The sequence below is a fragment of the Mytilus edulis genome, chromosome 12 (genome assembly GCF_963676685.1).
Source record: "Mytilus edulis chromosome 12, xbMytEdul2.2, whole genome shotgun sequence".
NCBI lineage: Eukaryota > Metazoa > Mollusca > Bivalvia > Mytilida > Mytilidae > Mytilus > Mytilus edulis.
Genome location: NC_092355.1, coordinates 65,634,207 through 65,655,788, shown reverse-complemented (window position 1 = coordinate 65,655,788; position 21,582 = coordinate 65,634,207). Strand labels below are relative to the sequence as shown.

The window sequence follows — 21,582 nt, the reverse complement described above, 5'->3', positions numbered from 1 at the left end:
TTTTTAAAGGAGTAAAATATAAGGTTTATGAAAAAATGCATTGCAAACTCTCTCATTCCTATATTTTTTGTTAGATTTTTATGGCATCTATATGAAAATAAGTAGATGTGGTATGATTGCAAATGAGCCAACTATACGTAAAAAGTAAAATCACCAAAAAAAAAACTCCGAGGAAAACTCAAAACGGAAAATTCTAAGGATAAAACACATCAAACGAAAACAACTGTTATATTCCTGACTTGGTACAATGTAGAAAATGGTGGATTGAACCTGGTTTTATAGCGCTAAACCTCTCATGTACACTACGAACAGTAAAACTTAAGTCCGATTTAAGAATTAGCAAAACGACAATGATACATACATGAACAAACGACTACTAGCAGTCACTGACATGCCATTTCCAGACATCTGCCTTCATCATATTCTTGTTGGTGACCTGTTGTTGGGAGGTCATTCACGATGAACATACCAATGGTTTCGGGTGCAGTTCCGGTGATCTATCTTTTTTGGCTCGGTGTAACAAAGACTTTTATGTACTTAATCGATTGTGTGTTGGTTGTTTAACGTCCAGTGGCAAGTACTTCATGGATGTTCAGTACAAAAAGGGTAAGAATAAGACCAAGAGTAATCATAGTAATATCCCTGTCGCATAGATATAATTCATAGCATGAGCTAGACAAGGTTAGGCTAGGCTTGTTTGAAACTTTAAATTATTCATCGAATTTTATCGAGGATTACTATACAGAGAAGTAATATCGGTAATAGCCACTGTTTAATAATGTTTAATATTTCTGTCATACACAGTCCAACAAAATTAGACAAGAACTTCAAATTAATGGGCACTTTCAAGACTTATACATGCAGAGCTATTTTGTATTGCTTTGAAGGAGTCAATTGCATATCAAATATTTAGAACTCACAAAAAACAAACTAAACATCTATATAGATAGTAGTGTAATCGGACCGCACACCATTGTAGCGCAGTTACAATAAAAGGCATCACAAAAACAGGTTAACAAATGAATGTCCATATACAATTTGGTCATCTCAATTAAATGTTTTATTGATAATATAGCAAGCATTAAATTGTTGAGGGTGTTAATCGCTGGAGTGTCTTCATCGAAGAAATGATTTAATTCCAGGAGGTAAAGGGAGACTTTCTATTCCGATATCAATGTTGTTACATCGTTTTGCCAGTATTTTTCTGATCGTCCTTTTGCATTGCCCAAGTAAACTAAATTGCAACAAATATTGAGCTTTTATCCAGTCTATAAGTTGTGACATTTTATGGCCTAACTGTATATCAGGGGAGAACAGAAACCAGTCTTGAGGAATCAATGCACTAGCATTGATTAGTAAGTAAACGGTATCAGAATGGTCACCATAGGCAGCAGCAGTAATTGGTCGAAATTCATGACCGTCAACGTTTGCACCGGCGTTGATAAGTTTCACTATGGTTTGAAGTAATTCTCTTTGTTCTCTTGGTCTTTGCAAGAGACTTAGATATCTCCCTTGAAGAAAATCTATTGTTCGACCGTCATAACTGAACTGTGTCGCTCTGACAATGTCGACATTACTTCTGCTCAAATAATCGCAAGCAATAGTCAATGGAGTTTTATTATTGGCATCATAATAATCTAAGGAACAGTTATTGTCTACCAGAAGGTTGATAATATTTGGATAATCCAAAGCCACTGCCAAATGTAATGGCGTCCATCCTTTAATGTCGCTTGCATCTATATCAGCTTTGTGTTTTAATAACACTGAAATCATTTCTATCGACCCAACCTCTACAGCACGGTGTAATGGGGTCCTATAGCAACTGTCCCTAAAGTTTATATTACAACCAGACAGAATAAGCAATTCAGCTACTTCTACGTGTCCATAGTGGCTTGCAATTGTTAACGGTGACATCTGATCGTCATCCCATACATTCGGATCAACCTCTTTTTCGATAAGCTTCCTGATTACGTGTGGCAAACCTTCCCTTGCAGCTAGATGAATTGGTTGGGGGTAAGGAAATTCATCCACCGGTAAATATAAATCGCAATTATTATCTATTAATTGAATGGCGATGTTTTCGTGTCTGAGATCTATAGCATGTGTCAGTGGTGTCCTGGTAAATATGATTTCGGCATCAATATTTACTCCATCCTGTATCAGTTGTTTCAGTTTTTCACTGTCTTGCTTCTCTATTGCGCCAACCATGGCAAACTGCATGGCTTTCTGCTTCATTTTCTCTGTAAGAAAAAAAGTTATTTTATTCTACATTCATAAATTTATCAAAGTGACACATTAAATAAAGGTTTATATAATTATAACATATGGCTTCAACAAAATGCTTGAAACTTTTAGATTTAAACTAAGAGCACAGTACACTTACAGTCACACAATCTTTGAGGTATACGTACACAAATGATTCGAAACACAGTGACATACGAACAATCAACAAATGACGTACTTTACCCGCATACTATGCAAGGATATGGTTGGGTTGTTTTATAATGGTGGTGACGATTTCAATGAATTAATCTAACAGGGAAACAAAAACAAACCACCACTTTTTTTATATAAGATCTACATTTACAAATGTAGGAATTGCCATGGCTTCCCTTTACAAAATCAGGGTTGGATCAAGTATCTTTTAAAATGCATTTCTGTAAAATTTGGCATATTGTTTAAATCAACGGCTAGAAACAATTTTGGAAGATGTTATGCATTTTTTTTCCTTTTCCCTGCCATATCGAAGTCTTGAGATGTGACATTTCAACACTATAGCATAGGGACTCGGTTAGCAGTAAGTTTTTTTTTTATCAATGTTTATTCAATCTTTTTTCGTATGTCCTGTCTATTTGTATTACATTATGAACGTTTTTAACGTTGGCATCAATAGTTTTCTTAGTTTTCTAGCAACTAAGGATTTTTCAGTATACGGACATGGATAGTAAACTGCACATTTGTCAGTATACGGATATGGATAGTAAACTGCACATTTGTCAGTATACAGATATGGAAAGTTAACTACATTGCTAGAAAATTAAGAAATATTGATGTCAACGTTAAAAAACGTTCATAATGTAATACAAATAGACAGGAAATATGAAAAGAAAAGTTGAATAAAGTTTAACATAGATAAAAAAAACTATCCGCTAACCGAGTCCCTGTGCACTATAGTGCAACATAAAATAGCATTCAACTCTTAGAAGAGCACGAACATTCATCCTCATATGATTATCTCAATTCCGACAACTTTTTAGAAAACATTTAAATTCAATGCTCAAGCTGTTAAATATTTCCTCAGCAGCAATTTTCATTTGCACGAACTATATATCCGCATGTTTCGCTTTCAGTTATATTTAGAAATTGTTAACCTTCTTGTTTCCGATCTCTTTGAGCTCTCAGCACAGCCATGATGTCCTCTTGACCTGGGTATTGTTGTACTTCCGGTACAGCTGGAGCAAGAGGCAGGTCTTGAATGGTAACATAAAATAAAAAATGTTTAAAATTACTTCAGCTTTTAAAAGTAAAGCAGTTTGTGTGTTTGAATGAACTTATGAACAACGATTGAGAAAACATTCAGGATGAAACGATAAAAATGATGAGAAATAATAAAACAAAGCAAACAAAGGAGCAAAACAAAAAGCAAAAACACGACTTGATGTGAAAGACAAAGTATGTGGGCCTCGTTGCATTGTATAATGATTGATTGTTGTTTTTATTTCGTCCAATAAAAGATATCAATCTAATTAAATTATTTTAGTTGTACAAATTATTCATGACATACATGCATGATTTTTTTAATAAGTTGTTATTTGCTTTGAACTAGCTGACAGTACCTGCGAGTACAGCTTTCATCTGTACTTGTTGTGGCGGTGTAATAATTAGTACTCTGTCATTTCCGATCTGTATTTTGTTTTGTTAGATGTATTTCTGCGCTGTATCTATCCGATGAGTTAAGCCGAGTTTGACTTATTTTCTTAGTTTGTCCTTAAAGTGATCTGTTACATCCCTTTCTTAGGTTATGAACGAGTTGGAACCTTCAAACAGGTTTAACGCCACCCAAGTCAGGAGCCTGTAATTCAGTAAGTGTCGTTTTTGCTGCATGATGTATGAAAGTATTGTTACCTTTGAACTATCTGGCAGTACCTGCAATTACTCTCGTTTCTGCTTTGTAAATATCTGATGAGTTAATTCGTTTTCAAATGGTTGTTATAGTTTGTTCTTGTGTTGTACTGTACCCTTTACCAAGTCAATTGGCGCTTTCAAACTAGCTTAACCCCGCTACATTCTGTACATCCATGCGCATGCCCCAAGTCGTGGGCCTGTAATTCATTGGTTGTCGTTTGTTGTTGTATATCATTTGTTTCTTTTTTCGTTTGTTATTTTGTACAAAAACTGGCCATGAATTTTCTCGTTTGAATTATTTTTTTATATTTGTTATTCCGGTGCCTAAAATAGCTGACGGTGCGGTTTGTTCGTGTTGAACCTACATGTGTAAGATAGTTTCTGAGTCATAATGATTGGTCTCTTGCGATTTGTCTCATTTACAAGCCTATCACAATTCTTATTTGTAGACGTAGATACAATTTGCAACCAATTTGAAAGCCAAAAAAAGGAATCAACTTCAAATTACATGAATTATACAATTGACAACTCGAAATCAACCTTATCCGTCATACCCCATTCACATATCCAAAAATGTATTCTGTTTGTATTATGAACTATGTTGTAATTAATATTTTGTATAATATGCTCCTGTTACGCAGTCTTCTGCGGCTGAGTTTTCTTTAATAAACTATCAAACTATCATCCAAAAATATAATAAGAAATAAAAGCAATACTCATTCCGATGTTATTGTTTCTTAAGTCTTATTTAATTGTTGAGCCTCAAGGCACACAACCTTTTTTATCATGTATTTGTAGATCTTGTCTTGCTGATCAATTATGCTGTTTAAAGTTTCAATCTATCTATTGTAGTTTCAAAGATTTACGGCAAATACACAAAACGTAATAAAAATGACCATGTTAGGGCAATGACCATAATAAGGAGTCAATTGATGATATTGCTTTGTTTGACTCATTGGAAGATATTGTATTGTTGAACAGTTTGTATAAAAGTTTTCAATATAATACCAGTAGGCAGCTGGAAAATTCTTTAGTCAAAATTTGTCATTTTTGGGCAATCACTCTAATATGAAATTGTCTGACAGTTCTGGCGGAAATACATAATATATTAGTAGAGCTTAACATTCTGAACGTCTGCTCCTGTCAGATTTTCTCTATTCATGGCGATTTTCAAATAATAGACAAAACTTACCCTTTACCCATGTGCTTTATTTTTAGCCATTTCGGCCATCTTGATTGACAGGCGTGGTTATCGGACACATGTTCTAAAACTATATATACATGTACGCCTATAATAATTATGGCTATGTTTGGTTACATTTTGGTGAAGGAATTTCAGAGGAGAAGATTTTTGTAAAAGTTAACAAATGACGGACGACGACGACAGACGAAGGATACCAAGTGACATTCTAGCTATGTGAGCTAAACATAAGAATAAGTTAACATTTCGTTGTGATTGAATTTATTCAAATCACAAATACAACTGGAGTAGACCACTTAAATTACAATATGGGCAAATTGTACTGAAAACAGGCGGAGATACTATAAAAAAAAATGAATTTAGCTAACACGATCACTCAAGATCAACTATATTGTTTATACTGCTTCAAATTTGTACATGGTAAAAAGCCGCAAGGCAAACAGCTAAACCATTGCATGCGAGAACACTAACAAATATCGGCACATGTCTTAAGCTGTATTGCCTGTCATGTAATTAAACTTTTTCTTTCAAAACGATAATAGACATGGCAGTTAAAATCAAGGTCAATTATCATGATTATCAAACAAACAACTCTTTGAAAATTCGATCTATCCGAAAATAATGGCGAATGTCTAATTAAAATATTCCTCAACTTTATCACAATTGGTTGACAATGTATGCTCTTGCAGATGTCGACCAATCACAATGTACGCATTTGACAATGTTAACAATGTATCAGATCCTGAAATCTAAATAATAAGCAAAGATGATAAGGACTCTCTTCATCGTAAAAACATCTTCAATGCAGGAGGCAGAGACAGTTTATTGATGACAGCATCTATATCGTGACATGTTGTTGACAACAACTTTCTTATTGTCCGTTTACATTGCCAACTTAACGTCAGCTGAACAACACCTTGAACTTCTATCCATTCTAACAACTGGTGCATTTTAAATCCTAGATGGACTGACGAAACAGGTTGCCAGTCTTGTGGAATCCATGCTCCTGAATTTATTAGCATCTGCACAATGCCTGTATGATCTGCCATTGCAGCTACGGTGATAGGGAGGCTCTGGTGTCCATCGTTGTTTGGAAGGCTTTGACTTCCATCAATGTTAGCACCTTTATTAATTAGTGCCATAACCATGGAAAGAGTTTCTCTATCTTCCTTTGGAAGTTGCAGCAGGCTTAAATATCTACCTTGCATAAAATCCCTTTTCCTTGCTTCATAGCTGAATTGTGTTGCTCTAATAATGTCATAGTTTTTCCTGCTTAAAAAGTCACATGCTATACAGAGTGGTGTTCTACCATTCACGTCAGAAATGTCAAGCTTACAGCTGTTTTCCAATAAAATAGTTACAGTTTCTTGATAGTTCAAAGCAAGTGCTAAATGTAACGGTGTCCATCCTTTCTGGTCGGTTATATTCATATCAGCCTTATTTCTAATTAACATTTCTATCACCTCGATTGATTCACTTTCGACTGCTCGATGGAGCGGTGTTCTACCACAACTATCCTTAAAATTAATATCTGCGCCGTATTTTATCAATTGATTAACTACATTGGTTCGACAATAATAACTCGCCAAAATCAAAGGTGTCATTTTGTCCGTGTCACAAGCATCCACATCAACATGCAACTCGATCAATTTCTCCACAACCTCGGACAAATCTTCTCTAGCTGCGAGATGGATTGGTTGAAAGTAAGGAAAGTGATTGACAGTAAGTTTCGGATCACATCCATTTTCAAGTAGAAGTATCGCTATGTCCCCGTGTTTTAATTCGATTGAGTGTGTCAATGGGGTTTTCGTGTACATTATCTGAGCATCAATATTAACGCCGTCTTCGATCAATTGTTTCACCTTTTGACTGTCTCGTTTCTCGACTGCACCGACCAGAGCAAACTGCATCGCCTTTTGTCTCATCCTCTCTATATAAGTAAAATAAGTCGTGTGTATTACATTTGTACATAAGGGTCTGGAATACCGATGAAATTCGCATTGCAATATATTACACTGCATGGCACATACAAGTTTTGAAATATTAGAACACTCTTAGAAATATAATTTACTGTGATCAGTTTCACAAAATATCTAACAACGAAAGTTGATAGTAAGTCATGAACTATATATTTGGTATACTAAGGATCATCAGACCTGCTAATTACTAAGTAATAAGACTTTTTTGTGAAACGGACCACTGATGTCGCCACGGAAAGTGCGTCACCATCTTATATACTGTAAAGTATATATGAATCACTGCAAATCGTAGCTACATGTCTTTTCAGTATGAACACATCGTTCTTCTTTTTAGTCAAGAACTTCTTATAATAGTTTTTTTTAAATCAAGAAAAATTGAACTGCAAGCACAAAATTCAAAAAAAATAAAAATAAACAAAAAACAAAAAAGCAAATTTCTTTTGCAATATATCACGCAATTTCATGACATGCATTTAACGCGCTGATAATGTGTTCAATATTGATAGGAGAGGTGGTGTGTATGTTATTGAAAAAGGAATCCAACATTACAAAACAATGTTCGTTAGTTCAATTGGTTATTTGTAGAAGTTTACCTTCTTGTACAGGATCTACTCTGGCTTCTAACATAGCCATGATGTCTTCGTCGTTTTCTCTCTGTCGTAATGCGGGGACAGCTGGTGCTGGTGGAAGATCGAGTGTGTTGTTATTGGTCTGATTGTCCATCATAGAGATAACTGGAATCATAAAAAAAAATGTAAAAACAAAAACATACATTTTCGTTTTATTATTTGTTAATGGTTATGCTTACTGGTAAAATAAAGGTCAAGAGGTGAAGCTATCATCGGAGTGACGGTAACGGCAAACCGTGAAGCTATACCATCGATCACTTAACATTTTTCGAAAGCACAAACATTTCAAAAAACTCTTTTAAAAAAAAAAATCGATTTCAACAAATATGCCGTTTTTAAAATATATATGGATTTAAAATTTGCCGCCGTGTAAAGATTGATATATATAATTGATGACAATTGCATGATTACCAATTATCAACTCAATAGAAATTACAAACCATCAGTCATTACGATAGATACGATTGTTCATGCTTTATTGCCAAATATCAACTGAATAAAAATTGTAAACCATCTAGCATAACGATAGATACGAGTATTCACGATAGATTAACACATATCGCAACTCAATCGCCTAAAAGAAGTACAAACCCTCGATCACTAGATCGCGTTGAGACGAATAAGACCTACCGAATTAAGACTAATCTGGGTTTTTAAAAACACGAGCAACACGACGGGTGCCAAATGTGGAGTAAGGTCCATTCGGAGCACCTGAGATCACCTCCAGTTTTTGGTGGGGTTCGTGTCGTCTTAAGTTTTCTATGTTGTGTTTTGTGTACTACTATTTAGATAAAAGAAGAAGTGGTATGAGTGCCAATGAGACAACTCTCCATCCAAAGAACAATTTATAAAAGTAAACCATTATAGCCGGGTCAATTAACGGCCTTCAACACTGAGCCTTGGCTCACACCGAACAACAAGCTTTAAAGGACCCCAAAATTACTAGACGTGTAAAACAATTCAAACGGGAAAACCAACGGTCTAATCTATAAAGAATCTGAAATAAAAAAAAACGAAAAACACGTGTAAATTACATAAACAAACGACAACTACTGTACATCAGAATACTATTTGTCTGTTTGTCTTTTTTATTTTTTAGCCATGGCGTTGTCTTTGTATTTTCAATCTTTAATAGAGTTTGAATGTCCTTTTGGTATCCCTCTTTGACACGACCGCAATTAAATCAACTCAAAGAATACAAGGTTGATTGATTAGATTTAGTGATTTCAGGCACGAATTCCCCCATAAAACAGGGAAATGTAAGTTGTAGCTAACCACATGTCTACCACCGAAATTGTTGTCAACATATAGTCCTCCAACTCTCTTACTCTAATAGAAATAAAATTTGGAATGAATTTCGCACTTAACAAAAGGTTAGACTTAAGATAACAGTGAAAATGAAAAGTTTATCCATTTAAAAAAAGGTCACAATTTCCTACTTTAGTTCAGAAATTTAAAGGAAAAAAATACGTTAAGAAATGGATATATTTGAATTATTTCTTCAAAGAAGGAGTGGCATGGATAGGGTGCTATAATTTCCTTTCTTTTTCACAGATCCTATATATATATATTCTTTTAGCCGCCCTGTATCCCACAATTAACCCACTTTTTTAAATCCATGAATCCAGCATTCCGTCTTCAACACAGGCACGTGTCTCAGATTTCTTCCCCCCTCTATACTTAATATATAAGGGGGCGTAGGAGGGGGTCCTGATCCCGGGCTTAAAAAACATGAAATCCCGCGGTCCCGAATTTAAACAAATTTCAATCCCGACATCCCGAAATTCGAAAAAAAGAATTCCCGGATCCCGAAAGAGTCAATTCCAATATCCCGAGTTTAAAAACTCCATACTTGAGACTCCATATCCCGGATTCCCGATAAAGGTCCTATCCCCCCTCATATATAAGATATTATATAGGGGAGACAAGTGCCTGTGGTGTCAGTCAAGCGTATCATCTCCCTCATCTCAGATTTCATAAGAATTTTAATCCCTGAAAAAATCTCACTTAAAAATTATAATTACAATACAAAATAAATCATGCCGCTATCGGGGAAAAACATTCGCATGAAAACAGAAAATCGATTAGCATACTGCATCTATTTGATTGTTTGACATTTCCTTGTTTGGTTTTCTTGATAGATGATCCGTGTATGCCCGTATCAACTGATTTTTGAAAGAGTTTAATCCAGTCACTAATTAAACACAAATGTTGTTTCATTACACCGATAATTAGCTTACAAACCTGAAATAACACCCTGAAGCGGCTGCACCCTCAGTTTGTGTTCCGGAAAGAAATATCATAACATTACCCGTTTTTGTTTTGTATTTATTTTCTACTATTTAATCTTATAAACGTTTAATAACATGATAGTAATGCATGATGTATTAAGCTGTAAATTAACCAGTAAAGCTTCTTTGACGATGAAAAATATTTGAACACAATCATTTTCTTTGCAGTTATATAGACATGAATCACAATGACACAATCTATTGTTGTTCAAGGTAAAATAATTTAACAAGTTTGAAACTCACTAAAAAAAAAAAAGAACAAGGAAACAAAACCAGAAGGCATACAAGTTACAACACCAACATAAACCCCTTATCGGGTAACACGAATGACCGAAATTATAACACTGTTATTATCAAAATATCACTTGTAATATCGGAAATAACACTTGTAATGACTGAATACCACTTGTAATGACCGAATAACACTTGTAATGACCGAATAACACTTGAAATTTTAATATTATCACATATTGGTGACTTTTGAACATTGATTAATATGAGGCAGGCATTACCTGTGAATGGGAACGAAGTTTGTTTAAATTTTTTTTTGGTATTTTAAATATTTGTTAAAAAAAAGATACGGAAATACCATAACGTTTCCGATTTTGGTTCTGTTGTTAGGGATTTTACTAATGTGACGTTATTTAAGTTATGACGTCATGTTCAATGTAAACAAAGAAACGCAATGCATCAGGTAGGCCTAACGTTTATTCATACCAAAGACAAAGAATGATTAAAAATGAAATATTGGTATTGTGTTCCTTGAGTTCCTATATTTTACTAGACTAATCAAAGTCACGACAACAAGACCGGAAGAAGGAAGTAGATTTCTGCGTTCTGCGCAGATCCGGAAATTAAAAGACACGACATAAAAATATTTGAACGATTTTGAGTTCATTAGTACGTGTGTACAATGAAAAATTCGGGAAAATTTTCCCTGATTTTTTTTTCTTTTTTTTCTATTAATTTTTCTACTGTTATTGGGGACTTCGTCCCCATATAACTTTAAAATGATTTACAAAAAGCAGATAAGTTCATAAAGATAATTTAAAATTTAGTGTGTACATCGAGCATGGCGGCCATTGTGATTTCTGTGGTCGCCATATTCGATGTACACACTAAATTTTTAAAAGTTTTTTATGAACTTATCTGCTTTCTGTAAATCATTTAAAAGTTAAAAAATATATCGATAATATACTATTAATTAATAATCAATGTTTAAAAGTCACCAATATATGCTAATATTGAAATTCCAAGTTTTATTCGGTCATACACTTTCAAGTTATTGTCCAAAAACAACAAAAATACTTGTTTTTTTTGCCCATTTTTGGACTTTTATTGTTAAATTGTTGGTAGCACAACCCCCAAAATCAATCCTAAGTTCCCAACTTTCCTTTATGTGGTATTGAACCTTTCCTAATTCGTTAAAATTTCAAAGAGATCCATTCACTTCAATAAAATAAAGTTATTGTCTGGAAACCAAATATGCCTTCAGACAAAACATCATACCAATATGCAACGCAAAAAAAAATTGTTTGCATTTGTATAAAACCTCTGTTTGAATGGAATAAAACAAAAACATCAAGATATTAAAGTTCAATTTTGTGCCAGAAGGAGGAGTGGTGTTGTTATGTTTAATACTCCTTTTTTTTTGGTTACTCAATGTTAACATGATTAAACATTGCTGGCTTTCATTGGCTTTAAAGCATGTAGAGAGAAATAGTAATAAGTATTTTAGTATGATCTACATGTACATCAATATTTTCTATTTTTACAGTTGGACAATGTGGAAATCAGATTGGTTGTAGATTCTGGGATCTTGCATTAAGAGAGCATGCAGCTGTCAACAAGGTCTCATATATTTTTTTTAACTTCATGCATAGTATCTGAATTGAATGGCAGACCAAAGTTAATTCAGATATATTAAAGCACAAACTCAACTATACTAAGTTGCAAACTATTTTGGCAAACAGGATGTTATGGTCATGGATACATATGATAAATGTATCTTATTTTAATTCATTTGATAGTTCTGCATATGAAATTTCTATTTTGTTGAACACTTAAATTGGAGGTTTAATGTTCATCTATCATGTTTGCATTTTATAAATAATAAATATTTTGTATTTTTTGCAATGAGACGAAATGACATAGAAGGGTGCATATATCATGTCTATAGTTTACCATACAGTATTCAACAATAATCAAAACCCATACCACATATGCATATAGCTAGATAAAGAAAAAAAAGCACAGAAATGATCAATGTAAAAATAATTAAGAATTAAAGGTGGTACCTAACACTACAGGGAGATAACTCTGTAAAATAAGCTAAACGTTTTAATTACGTTGTGTTGTAAAAGGAATATCAAGCTTCTCAATGATCAAAATTGGTGTTTGTCAAACTGCTATATAACCAGTGTAATTTTTCTGACAAAACAGTTGGTTCAAAATTTTTGAAATTTTTATATTTTTTTCAAAATTAAAGGTCAAGGTAAATACTTTGACAAAATTTTATGAAAATTAAACGAGCCAAATTAATTTTAGTGAAAGTGTTGGGTACCACCTTAAGGCTTAAACATGGTAAAAGCCTGATTTATTTATAACTTAACAATATTAAAAAAAAAAGATTTTGATTTACAGCAACGACCAACAACAAACTAATGAAATCCATGGAAAAGAGTACCCCAAGTCACAAATAAACATGAAGCCCTTGTGTTTTATTACAAAATGTACAATGATTTTGTTTGTTTTTTTGTAGAGTGGTAATTATGATGAATCATTAAGCAGCTTTTTCAGAAATGTTGATTCCCGATATGATGATCCAGCCAACATACCAATGGGTAGTGGTAAAGGAAAGATTAAAGCACTCAAAGCTAGAGTTTGTATAAATTATTCATTTTCAGTTAACTTGAGTTGTCTCCCATTGTGTTAGAGTTGTTGTTCTTGGACAGCTACCTTCATTCACCTTTAGAACCAAATTGTATTCCTGATATAAATGTTAAAATTAATGTAAAAGAAAACTTTAAAAATGCACCTCATTTATCATGTTTTTACCTTAAGATTAAAATATTGAGTAAATATATATACAAGATTCATACAAGGTACTGTCCAAAAATTCTATATGCTATTTTGGAAAATGTACAGTATATTTCTAATTAGAGGAGATTTTATGTACAAAAACTATGTAGAATATGAACCAAAAATTATGGGTTACTCTGTGCAACAGCAATCTCATTAATTTTCATTATAACAATAAGAAGATTTGATTGCTAATGAGCCAGCTCTCCACTAGAGATAAGTGAACAACTATAATCAAAACTGCTCTGAAAATGCTCTGAAATGGTGAATGTAAATCTATATCATGTATATACAAACAAGACTAATAGCCTGATATCTATACAGAACAATAATTAACATAACAAATACATGTATGATATACAGAAGCAAACAACAACAACTGCATTACAGATTCCTGACTTTGGACAGGCACATACGGAATGTGGTTGAGTTTGTCTTAAAATTATTACTTTAAAAAATAGGAAATCTGAGAAGACCAATCCATACAATTTCAATAATGCATTTTTAAAATCACATTTACAATGTATCTGTATACAAAACCATAAAAAATTGAGAATGGAAATGGGGAATGTGTCAAAGAGACAATGACCAGACCAAGGAGCAGACAACAAACAAAGGCCACCAATGAGTCTTCATTGCAGCAAGAAACTCCCGCAACCTATTTATAAAAGCTACAGAAAGAATTCACATCGACACAGGCTGCTACATGTGATATGTCAAAACTGCAAAAATTATGATCATACATTATGACATTGGAATACATTATTTTGACTTTTACTAATTGTTTTGTTTGATCTGATAGATGGTGTTTACAATGATATGATAAATGCAATAAAAGATGCATAAAATTACTAATCCATTTGTCCATTACAGGCTGTTTTGGTTGATATGGAAGAGGGGGTTGTCAGTGAAATGATGAAGGGACCATTAAGAGAAGTGTTTGACTTTCAGCAGTTGATAACTGATGTGTCTGGTTGTGGAAATAACTGGTAAAATAATTTATTGGTTTTCTATTGAATAATTTTTAAAACCCTTTCCATGTAGTATGTTGGACTGTGCATTCATTTTTTTGCCAGGGTACCAATTTTTTTTGGATTGAGGAAAACTTTTGTGGATAATTGATTTTGATGTTTTGATGAAGTCTGCATAGATGTTGGAGACAGTATGAGTATTTTGACCGTATGTATCTGGACTGTATGCGTACTTTTTCAAAATACTCAAACGGTCGAACCATATGCATATGGTCAGACTGAACGAGTACATGTATATACGGTTCAGACTGTACGCGTACGGCCCAAATACTTGTATGGTCTGGAACATAGACATATATAGAAAATTTGTAACTCTATCTGGATAAATTATGGTCATTTAAGCTAATAGCAAGCTCTTGGCTAATGAGTGTAGTGTTGCGTAGTTAAATCTTTCAAATAGAATCTGATCTGAGCTAAGCATGATGTTTTTTTAATGGAGTCGGCATAATCATGATTATGGAAGATGTCAAATTCATTTATTGTCGAGCCTGCAACTTTTGTTGCAAAAAGCTCAACATAGGGATAGTGATCGGGCGGCGACTACTACGTTTTTTTTGTAATGTTAATTCTCTCTTATTATAAGTAATAGGATAACTATATTTGGTATGTGCCTACCTTGTAATGTCTTCATGCCCGTCAGACAGTTTTCACATGACCTCGACCTCATTTCATAGATCTGTGAACAAGGTTAAGTTTTGGTGGTCAAGTCCATATCTCAGATACTATAAGCAATAGGTCTAGTATATTTGGTGTATGGAAGGACTGTAAGGTGTACATGTCCAACTGTCAGATGTCACCTAACCTTGACCTCATTTTCATGGTTCAGTGGTTATATTTAAGTTTTTGAGTTTTGGTCTTTTTTTTTCTAATGCTATATATACAAAAGGTCAACTATAGTTGGTGTATGGATTAATTTAAGGTTTACATGTCTAGCTGGCAGGTGTCATCTGACATTGACCTCATTTTCATGGTTTAGTGGTCAAAGTTAAGTTTTTGAGTTTTTGTCTTTTTTTCTAATACTATATACAAAAGGTCAACTATAGTTGGTGTATGGAAATATTTTATGATCTATATGTCAGCCGCACAGGTTTTGTTTGACCGTGACCTTGTTTTCACGGTTCATTGCTCAGTGTTAAGCTTTTATGTTTTGGTCTGTTTTTTTTAAACTATAAGCAATAGGTCAACTATATTTGTTGTATGGAAGAATTGTTAGCTGTACATGCCTGGCTGACATGGTTCATCTGACCTTGACCTCATTTTCATGGTTCATTGATCAATGTTTAGTTTTCTTGGTTAATGTTAAGTTTATGTGATCATGACAGTTGTAATAATTAAGCTAATATCATGAATATATTTAGGACTATCAACATAATATCAATGATTAGTAAAGAAGGTATGACATTTCAGCGTGTGCACTCTTGTATAATAATCTGTGAGAAATTAAGTTAAAACAACTGATAAGGCCAGAATTTTTTAATTTGTTGGTTTACAGATCTGTCGATTTCCAGAATAAAAATAAAATTGAGTTTTCATGCTTTTTTATTCCCGCCGACCTTTACAAATGCATTATCCCTGAAAAATAATTAAACAATCTTTTTTTTATGAAATGAAATGCTTTAATCATGACTAACAAAATTGATAACACTTTCTGTAGTGAAAAAATAAAACTTCCAGTTTACGTTTTTAAAAATAGACAAATCAATAATAAATGACCTTGAAATGTCGTTTGCGCAAATAATTTTACGAAACAAAACCTGTGTTTAAAACCAAATACACAATAAGTTTGTTTCCCGTATTAGTGATCAGTCCGTAAGATGCATCATCTGATAGAAATAGACTTGTCCAAATGTGGACAGGTGGAAGACATCAAGTTAAAGTACTGAATATTAAATAATCATTTTGAATTTTCTTGTTTCATAGATAATAAAAATATATCGTCCATTAGGATAAAAAAACGGGAATGCATGACAACAGATTAACCCGATATTCTCATTTTTCCAGTGGACGAGTCTATTACGTTTTTGACATGTGTGTTGGAACTTATTTTCGTACAACGTTTTTCCTTTTTTTTTCTTTATCAGTTTTCGTGCTTGAAGAGCTACACGAATCTTTTTTTCTTGTTTGTGAAATGACGATTTAATTTCGTCTTTGTCCATGCACCCCCCCCCCTTTGTATGAGAAATTATTAGAATGTCATGCAATGTTTTTATGACAGCTCAGCAATAAAATTTCATCGAACTAAAATCTAAGAAATGTTGACTAAATAGCATAACAAACATATTGACAGAAAGGTGAAATATATATATTTATTTTGCATATTTTTCTGTCTTGAAAGATATTTTTTTTCTTTTTTTCCCGACCGACTGACCCGCCTTATTCAGGGGGGAAAATCTGTAAACCAACAAACTAAAAAACCCTGGCCTAAGTATTATAAATCTTTTATGCATGCTTTTTTTTAAATTAGAATAATTCTCTGCAACATACATTATATTGGAAGTTAAAACAATTGAAGTATTCATCCTGTCACATTTATGCAGTAATCATTATATTCCATCAGTACAAATGTCCACATCTTAAAACAGTTGAATTTAAATTAGAAATAAGGCCAATGAAATATTTAACAAAACCAAGGGAGATAACCCATTTTAAAACAATATGGCCATTGAGCCTTCATTTTTCAAAAATAAATAAGGCCGTTAGTTTTCTCGTTTGAATTGTTTTACATTGTCATTTCGGGGCCTTTTATAGCTGACTATGCGGTATAGGCATTGCTCATTGTTGAAGGCTGTACGGTGACGTATAGTTGTTAATTTCTGTGTACTCTTGTAGAAAGATGTCTCATTGGTAATTGTGCCCCATCTTCTTTTTTATGCCCCACCTACGATAGTAGAGGGGCATTATGTTTTCTGGTCCGTTCGTCCGTCCGTCTGTCCCGCTTCAGGTAAAAGTTTTTGGTCAAGGTAGGTTTTGATGAAGTTGAAGTCCAAGCAACTTCAAACTTAGTACACATGTTCCCTATGATATGATCTTTCTAATTTTAATGCCAAATTAGAGTTTTTATCCCAATGTAACGGTCCACTGAACATAGAAAATGAAAGTGCGAGTGGGGCATTCTTGTACTGAGGACACATTCTTGTTATACTTAAATTAAAATGAAATATAATGTATTTTTTTAAGTTTCCAAATGGTATTGCTGTACCATAATCATGATAATATTCATCACAAAGTTAGGGAAGTTGACAATTACAAATCACTTAAATTCTATGATATATTAATTGCTTTTGTTTAATCTGCTTCAAAAATATGGGAGATAACTTTTAATTCAGTTATCTTTTTATCTAATTTTATTTACTACTGTTGGACAAAAGATGCATGGTAAACAATATATATATTAATTTTATTTTATAAAGGGCTGTAGGACATAAGATGTATGGTACACAGTATAGAGAACAGTTATCTGATGTTATTTTGTAATATTTAGGGCTGTTGGACATAAGATGTATGGCGCACAGTATAGAGAACAGTTATCTGATGTTATTTTGTAATATTTAGGGCTGTTGGACATAAGATGTATGGCGCACAGTATAGAGAACAGTTATCTGATGTTATTTTGTTATATTTAGGGCTGTTGGACATAAGATGTATGGCGCACAGTATAGAGAACAGTTATCTGATGTTATTTTGTAATATTTAGGGCTGTAGGACATAAGATGTATGGCGCACAGTATAGAGAACAGTTATCTGATGTTATTTTGTAATATTTAGGGCTGTAGGACATAAGATGTATGGCGCACAGTATAGAGAACAGTTATCTGATGTTATTAGGAGAGCTGCTGAGTTCTGTGATTGTCTACAGTGTTTCTTTATACTACATTCCATGGGCGGAGGTAACATATTTTACTTAATACTACAATTACTACACAAATCAATTAATTTGACAGTGATTCTTTCTGAACTGTATTTTTCTTATGTGACAGAACGCCTTAATGGTCTCCTGTTAACCTCAAGTGCAGGAGGTTGCTGGTTCCAACCCTCGTTAGGTCAAACCAAAAACTTTAAAATTGGTATATGCTTCCTCTCCACTAAGCATGCAGCATTAAGCAGTAAGAGCAAAGACTGGTTGGTTTGGGTTTAGTCAGAACAATGCATAGAAAAATTGTAACACATCTTCCTACAGACTATTACCTTGTGAACTAGCAAGAGAAACAAGGGCTAGTGTGATGGTATCATACAAAGCAAGGCTTATATTCCTATTGCATTCTGGTAGCATGTTCTTGTCATGTTGATTTTATTTGGCAGTGGATGTTAAAAAGCCATCCATTATTTTCAACCACTCTATGTGTTAATGAACATAGTTTATCATGTTTAGTCTCCTGCAATCACCCTCTTTTACAGTGAATCACATAACACCAGCAAAAGTAATGCTTGGCTGAATTTATTTGGGTGTACTTTTAGAAATTCATTTTTGGATTGTCTCCCTTTTTTCACAAAAAATATTGACTTATAGTTTTCAGTGTCTTTTTTACCTTGCTGTACAGTTTATTTGATTTTTGGTAATATTTTAAGCCATTTATTTTTCATAGCAGAAAACATAAGAATTATGTAATGTTTAATTCCTTATCATTGATGCTTGACACTGAAGGGGACCACCACATGTTTACACACTGTGTATCTGTATCCATTCAATGAAACTTCTCATTTATTTAAACATTTGTTTTTAATGATTTAGTCTGGGAAATTGTTTACTGGGTAGACTTTCAGATACAAAATCAGAATAATTTGGACAATGTTAAAAGGGGTAGACAATATTTCTGAATATATGTTATAACCTATGACATTTTATTCAAATGTCTCAATTGCAGAAATCTCAATTAATACATTTTAAAGATTTCTTGATTGCAACGAGAATGTTCTATTTAGTTTGCTTAATAAAACAGATATTTTCTGATATGCAGTCTATTTAATACCTGTCTTAATACTTCAAACAGAGAAAACAAAAGCTGTGTCCAGACTTTTTTTATTTGCTTTTAATTCTCTTTTCGGGATATTAATTTAAATAATTTTATCAGTAGTTGAAAAAAAAAAAATTTTGGCATGAACTATTATTATTGTGGGATTTTTTGGTAATTGAAGAAATTGATACCAACAAACAACAGTGAAAGTGGATCAACTGTTAGTTTTCTGTATAGTTATATTTTATCACTGGTACAAAAATTCCAGTAGTTGCAGGGAGGCCTTTATACTTATTCATTTAATGTAAAATTGGTGTATCCTCAAAACCTTTTGTAGTTGTTATTGGTTAATGAAAATAAATGGAATTAGTCATAATTTCATCATAAATCACTAGTTGTCTCTTTTCAAAATGAAGAACAGCAATAAAAGTACTGTTCCTTTGACATGCAATTACACAATGTACACAGAATGTACATCAGCCTAGTATTTTCTTTTCTCTCTCTCCTATATTTAATAATAATGTAGTCTGCTGTTGTCTGTTCTATAGTCGGGTTGCTGTCTCTTTGACACATTCCCCATTTTCATTCTCAATTTTATTTAATAATAATAATATAAGAAAGAAAATGTGGTATGATTGCCAATGAGACAACTATCCACAAAAGACCAAAATGACACAGACATTAACAACTATAGGTCACCGTACGACCTTTAACAATGAGCAAAGCCCATACCACATAGTCAGCTATAAAAGGCCCCGATAAGACAATGTAAAACAATTCAAACAAGAAAACTAACAGCCTTATTTATGTAAAAAAAAAATGAACGAAAAACAAATATGTAACATATAATCAAACAACAACCACTGAATTACAGGCTCCTGACTTGGGACAGGCACATACATAAATAATGTGGCGGGGTTAAACATGTTAGCAGGATCCTAACCCTCCCCCTAACCTGGTACAGTGGTATAACAGTACAACATAAGAACAAACTATAAAAATCAGTTGAAAAAGGCTTAACTCATCAGATGGACAAAAATACAAGTGGAGGTTTGTAATCATTTTCTGGGATATAAATGTGGTCTCACTGTGAAAAACAAAAGTTGATCATCTAAAAATGTCCACTGATCAAAATCATGTGGGTCATTGAGATTTATAATACTTATTTTCAGGACAAATTAATGAAATGAATCCACTTACATAATATTGTTTAAAAAAAATTATCATGTATAATTTCTGTGATATCAATATACTTCATTGTATTTGTGCATGTAATATATTTATAAATAAATGGGGAATGTGTCCCATGACACAGATGATGCCCCAAATTGCTAACGTATAAAGTTAGAAAGGGACATAACTGAAGAACAGTAAAAGTGACGCTACCCAAAAATGTTCATGATCTGAGGTTTGTGGTACATTATAATAAGTATTGTGTGTAAGTTTCCTAACATTTGGTTGAGGCCAACTTAAGTTAGAGAACTGAAACTTAATAAATAGAGGTTTTTTTTCATTTATAAAGGGGCATAACTTTAGAATGGTTAAATTGAGGACCCCAAAATTCAAACTTGATCTGTGTTTAATGGTAACAAGCATTGTGTATAAGTTTCATAACATTTGGTTGAGACAAACTTAAAGGAAGATGTGGTGTGAGTGCCTATAATGAGATAACTTTCCATCCAAATAACATTTTATTAATTTAAAAGTAAACCATTATAGGTCAATGTCAGTGGTATGATTGCCAATATGATGCAGCTACCCAACAGAGTCAGAAGGTTGGAGTTATACAACTTTTATTCACTGTGCAGCCTTCAACAATGAATGTATTCACTATAATAAATAAGCATTAAATGACCCAAGCATGACAAAAAATGAAATAATTAAAAATGACATAACCAACTGCTGCATTTAGGCTAAAAAAATATATATATATGGAAAACAACAGAGTTACAGGCTCATGACTTTGGGTTACAAGCAATAAAAAATGTTGTGGGTGCACAACCCTACCTGTAAACATAATGGTAAACCAGGAAGTGTAACATCACAACATATCTATTCACATCTCTATTATAATATTGAACCTGTCCTTTGCATTATGTAAATCAGTTCAGACCATAAACAAAAATGATATAAACAGTTCACACCAAATCCATGAAATTATGAGGTAGAAGAGGGGTGTTCAAAATTCCAAACCCAGGAGAAAGGGGAGGGGGTGTTCTTATCATATGTGAATGTCCCAATTCAAATGTATAACTAGTCGAAAAAAGGGGGGTTCCAATACCTAGAAACCTCA

General features: G+C 33.2%; 2 protein-coding genes across 3 annotated transcripts in view; one reads left to right on the top strand and one right to left on the bottom strand.

The window, feature by feature from the left end:
• Positions 1–765: 765 nt before the first annotated feature.
• Positions 766–10,271, bottom strand: LOC139498946 (CARD- and ANK-domain containing inflammasome adapter protein-like). Of its 2 annotated transcripts, XM_071287536.1 has the most exons (4): positions 10,179–10,254; positions 7,899–8,039; positions 3,372–3,470; positions 766–2,240 (listed from the first exon to the last, which is right to left on the bottom strand). In XM_071287536.1, exons 2-4 carry the CDS (start codon positions 8,029–8,031, stop codon positions 1,117–1,119), a joined length of 1,356 nt encoding a protein of 451 aa, XP_071143637.1. In that variant the 5' UTR covers positions 8,032–8,039; positions 10,179–10,254; the 3' UTR covers positions 766–1,116. The 2 variants fall into 2 exon arrangements, with proteins under 2 accessions (XP_071143637.1, XP_071143638.1); XM_071287537.1 differs by lacking the exons at positions 766–2,240; positions 3,372–3,470 and adding an exon at positions 5,571–7,256 and having other exon boundaries at positions 10,179–10,271.
• Positions 10,272–10,278: 7 nt separating this feature from the next.
• Positions 10,279–21,582, top strand: part of LOC139498945 (tubulin epsilon chain-like) — a 32,637-nt gene continuing 21,333 nt past the window's right edge. The window contains exons 1-5 of the mRNA XM_071287535.1: positions 10,279–10,438; positions 12,003–12,076; positions 12,987–13,106; positions 14,180–14,295; positions 18,103–18,224. Coding sequence (XP_071143636.1) covers positions 10,414–10,438; positions 12,003–12,076; positions 12,987–13,106; positions 14,180–14,295; positions 18,103–18,224 — 457 coding nt within the window. The 5' untranslated portion in view covers positions 10,279–10,413. The remainder of the gene's footprint in view (positions 10,439–12,002; positions 12,077–12,986; positions 13,107–14,179; positions 14,296–18,102; positions 18,225–21,582) is intronic.

Coding starts and splice junctions, on each gene's coding strand:
- LOC139498946 (XM_071287536.1), bottom strand. CDS start 8,031: ATGATGGACAATCAGACCAATAACAACACACTCGATCTTCCACCAGCA. Junction 3,471..7,898: donor AGTAGATCCTGTACAAGAAG/GTAAACTTCTAC, acceptor TTACCATTCAAG/ACCTGCCTCTTGCTCCAGCT. Junction 2,241..3,371: donor AAGAGATCGGAAACAAGAAG/GTTAACAATTTC, acceptor TTTTTCTTACAG/AGAAAATGAAGCAGAAAGCC.